Source organism: Tubulanus polymorphus, chromosome 4, assembly GCF_964204645.1.
Source record: "Tubulanus polymorphus chromosome 4, tnTubPoly1.2, whole genome shotgun sequence".
Taxonomy (NCBI): domain Eukaryota; kingdom Metazoa; phylum Nemertea; class Palaeonemertea; order Tubulaniformes; family Tubulanidae; genus Tubulanus; species Tubulanus polymorphus.
In genome coordinates this window covers 4,032,708-4,041,260 of record NC_134028.1, presented here as the reverse complement: position 1 = coordinate 4,041,260, position 8,553 = coordinate 4,032,708, and the positions used below count along the sequence as shown (strand labels likewise).

The 8,553-nt window shown below is 37.8% G+C and overlaps 1 protein-coding gene across 1 annotated transcript; it reads left to right on the top strand.

Annotated features, from left to right (window-relative positions):
* The first annotated feature begins 2,204 nt into the window (after positions 1-2,204).
* On the top strand, positions 2,205-8,359 carry LOC141904020 (HUWE1-associated protein modifying stress responses 1-like). Its single transcript, XM_074792460.1, has 4 exons — positions 2,205-2,572; positions 3,411-3,482; positions 3,810-4,100; positions 5,076-8,359. The coding sequence occupies exons 1-4, from the start codon at positions 2,371-2,373 to the stop codon at positions 5,255-5,257; spliced, it is 747 nt and encodes a 248-aa protein (XP_074648561.1). The 5' UTR covers positions 2,205-2,370; the 3' UTR covers positions 5,258-8,359.
* Positions 8,360-8,553: the final 194 nt, after the last annotated feature.

Genomic DNA, 8,553 nt, shown 5'->3' with positions numbered 1-8,553 from the left:
TTTCCAAGAGGATTTTCGTGATTGAAAACAGAGGAGCTTTATCGATCTATTACTTGGTTACAAAGTCTGAGTTGGGAAATTAAGCTCCTAGTTGCTGCTACTTTCTGGCTGTTCATGTCATCGTGAATTGTCGAATTTCTGTAAGCTGATAGGAAATGGATAACATTTTAGAACAAGCGCCATTAAGCAAAGTGGCTCGGAGTTAGTGGATAGAGAGATCTGCCAATATCTTAGGTAGGGGTCATTCATTTATTACGTACGCATTAGGGGAGGGGGAGGGGTCAGTGCAATTGCGTACTGTAATGTTTAATGTATACGAAAAAATGGCTGATTTTGCGTACAGGGGGGGGGGAGGGGGGGTCGAAAAATTCAAATTTTATGCGTACGTAATAAATCAATGATCCCGTACTGGATACTGGACGATCTACGCGTCACTATCCAAACTTCAAATACATATATACATGTGCCATCAAGGTGAACACTGATCTGCCTATACTTGCACTCACTAATATATCAAAACTTGCATAGAAGAGGATGCCCATATCCTGACCTGTTCAATTATCAATATCAAAACAAAAGCCTAAACATTCCAAGTGAATGCTGGGGGATATTGGAGAAAAATTGCCGACGTATACTTGAAGAAATATATGCCCGATTTTAAGTAAATGGTGAAATGTAATGGAATATGTGCCCGATTTCATTCCACCATTGAAATGATTCCAGACACTTGAATTTTCTTAAGTCTGCTACCGTGCTCTTTGTAATGTCCCCAATTAAGTGCCAAACTTTTTTTTCAAACGCCGACTCGAGAATTAAAAAGGGCCACTTAACTAACATGTATTAGTTTTAATCGATAGGTTACTAACTTATTTCGTACGAATTTTGATTGTTTCGAACCGGATTACTCAAACGTACCATTTAAATCGCATTGACTTTTTTTTTAAACTCGGGGGAATGCATTCAGTACATGTACGTACACTTGAATAGAGTCATTGAATTTCGCCCGTGTTATTTACGAATCTAGAATTGCAATCATGACAAATGAAAATACCAGGACGTTTTTTGGATTGAAATTGCATTTTCTCCGCTTTAAGACCCCGCGGAAACTCCTCTGATGATCATCCCGATTCGACTCTTAGAAAAGCACTCTGTTAAAATGACCGTCGATCATTCAAAATCTCCAAACCGTTATTTTTTCATGATCGAGAAATTGAATGCGATAAAATATTTTCATAAGGTGTGTATTGGGTAAAAACAATGTATACTGTTATAATATCTAAAGCTCGCCGGTGTGCAATGATGAAACTCATCGATTCAAAGCACTTGAAAAACACCTGCTGTGTAGTATTTTCGCCGTGGCGCTGGCGATTAGGTATATCAATGCACTATCCAATGTGATTGATGACGTCAGCGTCATCAAGGATTGCAAACTTACATGCAACAAAATAAAATTTGGGGAACATGTCGATTACTGAAGCTGGAAATCAATACCCCCAATTTCTACCATAGGGGCTGTTCAAAAATTTGGGGAAATCTTTCCACCCTGCAACTGGCAATACCCGGCCCTATAGTATAACACATGTTATACACCCCCTCTCCCAATCAGCAGTGATAGTTTCTTTAACCTTGGAGTAATCAGACTCACTGAATTACTCACTGAATTAAGAATGTTCCAAAGAGTTACATAATAGTTTTGAACAACCCCTAGGCAATATCAGTTCGAGATATTTTTCAGAGCACCCGGCCCGCCGCCAGAGTCATGGCCTAACCGTCAATTGCTGCCTGGTTATATAGCGATAACGGTGGATGTGTGAACTGACACGACAGCAGAACTGGCACGCGAGAGTATTCACATTTTATCAGGAGGCAGCACGTGCTGGTTGAGATGTGTTGGTATTCCTATTGCGGCATGCGAGTAATCAGTCATTTATGTTTATTTCAAACGCACAGTTCTTCTTCTTCTTCTTCTTCTTTAGAGTAATGTGGAGGACCCGTAGTTGGGCATTGTCCCACAGCGTCTTTTTTTTTTTTTTAATCAGTGAGTCGACGAACACTGATAACAGTTCAATCAACAATGAAGCTATATAAGAGAAGAAAAAGCTGCCGTGTAAAGAGCTAAGAGCCTTTTCGATGGATCAGGGTTTTGAGATTTCAAGTGACCGGCTCGTGCTGCCACCTTCGAAACAAACCATGGGTAACGGAAGTGAATGGTTGAACAGCTGCTTGCGCCTGCGCTGTATGACCTAGTAAACAAGGCTGGAGAAAATCTCGAAATTGTGAGGTTGGAATAAACCTCTTTAATCAGCATATTCCTCCTTAAACAGCCGGATAGAAGGGAGAATCATAACGGAAAACTGAAATATAGAAGAAATGGCCGACGATAGCCACGTTTTAGATCAAAACAATTCGTGTTGGATGACGAATTGGGAGTTGCAGTGCATTGAAGAATTCGAGAACAATTCCAGTGATCCGAATAATATCGCCGAGGAGAAACTGGCAAGTGAACACTCGACTCAGAAAATGTGGTTTTCATTCCAGAATTCAGCGGCGTCCGTAGCTCAGTTATACAAGGGTAATACACTGATTTATTTATTTTATGTTTCTGAAAATTAGTAAATCTGATTGATTTAGCTCAAAGGCCTACTTACGTACCACCAACGTATCGTAACGTAACATACACCAGTCAGTACCAGACTCGACTGCGTCCCACTGCAAGACAAAAAAGCAATGATTGATCATAAGGGGTCAGAAAGAGGGGAACGAACTTGAATATCATGGGACCTTTGTTTTATAGAAATAATTGATGTTCCAATGATACGTTATCCTACTGCCATGGCTTTGTCTTGTCTCAGTCGTTGAAAAAACGTCCTCATGTCAAAACGTCCTCGCATACCCGGTCAAAATGTCCTCACTCTCGTCGGTCAAAACGTCCTCACTGGCGCCAGAATATTTTTATCATACAATAAATTCCGTCGATGCATATAGTTATTACTACTGTTAAATCTGAGTTATAAGCTAAATATATGACCTGCGTATGAGGCATTGATCAATCATTTACAAAAACAGAAAATAAAAGTATTTAAAACTTAAGACAAACGTTATTTACAGCATACTAATTACATACTATCGGAGGAGGGATCTAAATACATCACGACCTAATTTGATAAATTCAGCCAGCTTAAAAGTTAGATTTTTTAGAACATCAAGGTTCCTATAGGTGATTATTGTAAGGTGCCGCCCTCTCTCTACTACCATTGATTGAGAGTGGAGAGGACTAAGCTGAGGACGTTTTTGACAGGTGGACGTTTTGGCATGCGGACGTTTTGACCGTAATTCATTGAAAAACCCTACACTAACTAAAACCATCAGTTATTTACTTGTTCAAGTATTTGTTGTATATTTGTTTTCAGATTCAAGACAAGGTCTCTCTATTTGGATACCATTCCAAAATGCTGCTAGTGCTGTCACATTGCTGTACAAAGGTAGATGAATAAGATGCCACTATTTTGGATTGTAGCGGGTGGCCACTTACCTGGAACTCGGGGAAAGTCAGGGAATTTTGTGTAAAAACTAAAAAGTCATTGTTGAGATTGCTAGATCGCGCATAAGATCAAACAGTCTCATCTATGTCTTCTGTATTTGAATGTATTAACTGATTGGATTTTAAGCAGATCAAGTCAGGGAAACCAACGTGCATGTCGGGGAGTAGTCAGGAATATCTAATATAAGTGGTCACCCTGTTATACCCGACTTTGGCAAGAACATGTTTTGACTAATTTGGTTTATTTGTTTTCGATGCGAATTTACAGATAGTGTAGAAAGTAACCGGCGTGCCGCTGATCTGGCGTATCACTACGGGCAACAAAAACGTACGAAAGACATTTTGAGTTGGGTGAAAAAAAGACGACGTCACATCAGACGCGAGGAGTTGGTCGCGTTTTTATGCGGTAAAACTCCGCCTCCCCGACACAAACCATCGGCTACGTGCGCTCGACCTCCGGGCCGGTCATCCCCGCTCCGTCAGCCGTCGCAGGTCGCTGTCGAGACTCACGTCGAGGAGCCTGATTTACAGCCGTTTAGGGACGCTCTAGCTCTGCAAGGTATGTATTATTGTGATATGATATACCTACAGTCAAAACGCCAACATCGGGACTTGAGAAAATATAATCCTATTACGGTCCTCTCACTATCAAATAGTTCATACTACAATTTTTATTAATACTTTCTTGACTGCAGCCATATGTTAAAGTGTTTTGTCAGACCGCCTTAATTAAATCATCAATTTCTTACCTCAACGAACTAAAATACATTCTACCCATTAACTGCTTGGTCTGAATTTTGGACAATAATCTGGACATAATTCGCAGTCTGTTTGTTCATTAATATACAAGAAAATGACTTAGAATCCAGATTTTCCCTAAACCAGATGAATTTTGTTCATACCAAATGATCGGAATTAAGCGGGCTCTACTGTAATATTAAGGGCAGCAGTTGAGAGACCTTACTGTCTGCGAAGGTCCAGTGAATTTACCAGAAAATGTTACCTTATTGTCAGATGGCATAGTAGCTTTTCAACGGGTGTTTATCACGAACAATAAAATACAGGAAGTTCTATGCTTGTGTTAATGTCAGGTGTTAAATGATTTTCCCTGTGAAGGAATGGAGTTGAAACTAGCTTTCACTCTAGATAAAAGAACTATGGAATGGTCTCTATGACTCCTGGATTCCTTAAAAACTACTTCTAAACTGAAAATACCTTTGAATGTCCTTGAAACTCCTTTCGGGGTCATTCATTTATAACGTATGCATTAGGGGAGGGGTAGGGGTCAGTGCAATTTCGTACTGTAATGCTTAATGTATATGATAAAATGGCCGATATTGCGTACAGGGGGAGTGGGGGGTTGAAAATTCAAATTTCATGCGTACGTAATAAATGCTCAATTTTGAGAAATAGGCAATTTTAGAAAGTTATACAGAAAACTAAACCTAAATCAGTACCTGTAGGGGCCCTGTATGGATCACATGATCACATGAATCACTTATATTAACGATCTGATCTTATTGAATATTTTCAGGGTTAAACGGAGCGATGTCGAACGTCAGCGTTGAGTATCGTCCGGCGTCTCGCAATAATATCGACGATTTGAACTGTTTTATTATGAACGAATTTTCACGGCACAACGAACGCAAGCGATCGGCGTCCCCGAATGACGTCATCATGGACTCTCCTGGCAGAAAACGAAGCAGACTATATTAGTTGCGCGTATATTCGGACCGGTCGGCTCATTGAGATCGAAACTCATGTTGTACAAAATGATCATAGTTAATTTAGATTATATACGTATATGTGTTGAAATGAGAAATATGTCTAATGATTATTATTGTTATTTGTGAAGGAGATTTTGGCGTCAAATGCCTCTAATAGTTGTCAAGATTTCGCCGATATTTCACAAGTTGCGGCCCAACGTTGAATTCTAGGAGAAACTAAAATCGAATTTTTTTATTTCTGATAAACGAATAACATGGTGAAATTTCAAAATTGTGTCTTACAGGCGACCAAAGAGGCTGTTACGAATCTTTTGAGTTTATTCAATCTCAAATAAGATTTTGTTTTCTAGGTTTGTTGGTGTAAGCAGAATCAATTTGTGCGCATAGATGTACGTAAAGATGTGTCTATGCTTTAATCAATAGTCAATGAATATTCTTGCCACTGCTTTTCATTACATGTTGTGGATTGAAACGGCAAATTGTACAGTACTATCGAATATTTCTTCTTTTTTTTTTAAGTAAAAATGAAACCCACCCGGAGTTGAAATAATGCTACCTAATTTCATCGAGAGCTGTGTAACTGTGTCCAGCTTTACAAGCGGGTTTGACTTACGTGTATTTAAGATGAACAATCAAAAATTGCCAATGATGATTGAGTTTATTTCTAATGGCTATTTTCATATTAAACTGCCGTATTGACAGACTTACACTCGATAAGTTAGAAAATATGAAATTAATTGACAAATCAACTGGCCATTTCTATTGGTCTGAGTGAGCAACAAAACCACATTTTCCTCGTATTGGCCGAGTTGTGGGCACATATTGGCTGACTTTCTCGTAGGATATGCCGGTTATTTTACCTGTATTAGACCAATATATACACAGTCAATTGATGATAATGTATTACGCAGATTGTTCATCTTTGCTGTAATGATCTAACATGTAGAAATGAGCATTATTGTGATGGTTTTGAATGTATTATTGTGAACTGAGAAAAAAAACTATTTGTACGTTGTTACTTAAGCAAAGTTGTTTCGGCTAATGCCCTTTTTAATTCAACCGTTTGTTGCCTGACCTGCAACATCTCGGTCTTTGATAATATGTGAACAAATCTTATTCCTTTACTGTATATTCACAAAACCAAGCACAGTTTCTCATTCAAAGCAGTTCATCAAATTTCTCAAAAAAGTGAGAAGTGTCTTGTCAGCGACATTTCACTGCAACATCCTAAATCAGTTTACCATGTACACATTATCCCTCGGCAGGTATTTGAACCTGATGGTATAATCACTAGACCCGGTCACGGCACGAAACCCTGTCACACTAGACCGGGTGTGTAGGTTTTTGCTGCAAGAAAACTTGCGGTACCAATCAGATTGTCTGTTGTATAATTGTTGAGATAAATTTCACAGATAAAACCCGGCTAAAATGAAACGTGATTTCTGATTGGCTAATAATGACATCATCTAAGCCGCCTATGTATCTGGCACATGGGCTAGTGTGGCAGGGTTTTGTATTGTAGAAGAGTCTTGCTGCAAATCCCTGCAGAGGGAGGTTGACCTACGTATGTAAATGGAAAAATTTGAATATATTTGGAAAACGTTGAGGCTACGTATGAACTGTGACAAGGCTTTTGAGTTTATTTTCACAAATTCATTTATTCATTCTGCTTCGATTAATTTACATTCACAAAAACATATGAAAGACACTTGTATTGGAGCTGCAGAGGTCTTAAGTTAAAGGGCAGATAATTAATGATGAAGTTCATGTTGACTCAATGTGTTGAAATAACTATTTGAAAGAGTAAAACTGTGATAAATATGTTTACGTACAAGCTACTCCTATTATCAATACTAACTATCATTATTTCTATTTCTAGTCGTTTTGTGTGTATTGCAGTTGCCAATTACTAAAAAATATCAATTATCAATTTAGGGAAATATTTTTTTAGTTGAATTTGGATTATTTTTGTTCAATTTAAAGCTATCGCTCCAGACGGCTAACAGTACGTTGTAGTTGTAAGTGAGGTTTTTCTGGTCCTCGTTACCCAGTCAAACTAATTGTAAATACTTCATTTTTTCATTCAGTGGGAGGGTCTGTAATGTATTGATTTATCAATCAAACTCTTAACGCGAAAACAAACAGTTCGGGTATTTCAAAAACTGTTTATTCTCATAATATATTTGATTGAGGAATTGGGTAAATATGAAGGGAAGAATTGAGAAAAATCTTAGCGGTTCATATGTGTATTTGAACTGCCTTTTAGGTGTTTTTGTTAACCAGTAGGCTCAAAACAGGGTACCTATACTTGGGGACACAAGATTCACTGACTCTAAAAACACCAATCTATGTATAACTTCATGTTGGCCTTACTACTGCATTTTGCCAAGATGAAGGTGATAGATTGGTTTTTCACATATTGAATCATAGATTGCCCTGGTTTTGTTAAACGTCCTCGGTATGTTATTTATTTTTTTTGTTTTCGTCATTTTTCTTGTCAAAATGAATGTTGTAAGCTTGAGTCGAAAGCCTTTAAAATGATACTCAATGATTGTTGAAAATACCTCAAAACAACATCGAAGGACTCTGTCATTTTCGGTCATTTTGGATATCGGGCAAGATTAGTGGCTTTAGTGCGCTTGTGTGCGAGTATGTCAGTGTTAATATTAATAGACTGAGTGATAAGAGTCATTGATTTATGAAGTATTGTTGGTAAAGGGGGAGGGGATTAACAATTTATCAACCACAGGTTTAATTAAACTGTGTTTGAGAAATGTACGCAGTTCGCAAGTGGAAATGACTTCAATAGTAACATAGCTATCTGAAATTGTACATCATTAATCAGAAGTTATTAATTTATTTGCTATTTTGTTGTTAATGCGAGATATAAAAGTGTCGGGATATATTTACTGTTTCACTAGAAACGATTTCTGAGATATATATCTTGAATGTGCCTTTATATCGCCGATGTTAATTCAGCTGTCATTCTTTCTAGATTGCGTTGTATAAGAAATATTGGTGAAACTGTAATGATATGATTTGTGTAATTTTGCAAATGTGAATGAAAAATAAAGGGAAATTTTTATGGGAACTTTTTAATTTTTTTTTATTCCTGAAGGTTTTGTTTAGTCTAGTATCAATATCCATTCTTTCCGAAAGGAATTCTTGGGAGAATCTTTTAGTTCGTTTGGTATTCGGGCTAGGTTTTGTTTAGGTGTTTCTTGCGACAACGGATCCATTTTTAGAGCTCAAATTGAATTGCGGTATAACGAGGACAATAGTGAA

What these genes read in the sequence shown, in the direction of transcription:
- LOC141904020 (XM_074792460.1), top strand. Translation starts at nt 2,371, where the DNA reads ATGGCCGACGATAGCCACGTTTTAGATCAAAACAATTCGTGTTGGATG. An exon ending in CGTAGCTCAGTTATACAAGG is followed by an intron (nt 2,573 to 3,410) that starts GTAATACACTGA and finishes ATTTGTTTTCAG; the next exon opens with ATTCAAGACAAGGTCTCTCT. An exon ending in TGTCACATTGCTGTACAAAG is followed by an intron (nt 3,483 to 3,809) that starts GTAGATGAATAA and finishes GCGAATTTACAG; the next exon opens with ATAGTGTAGAAAGTAACCGG.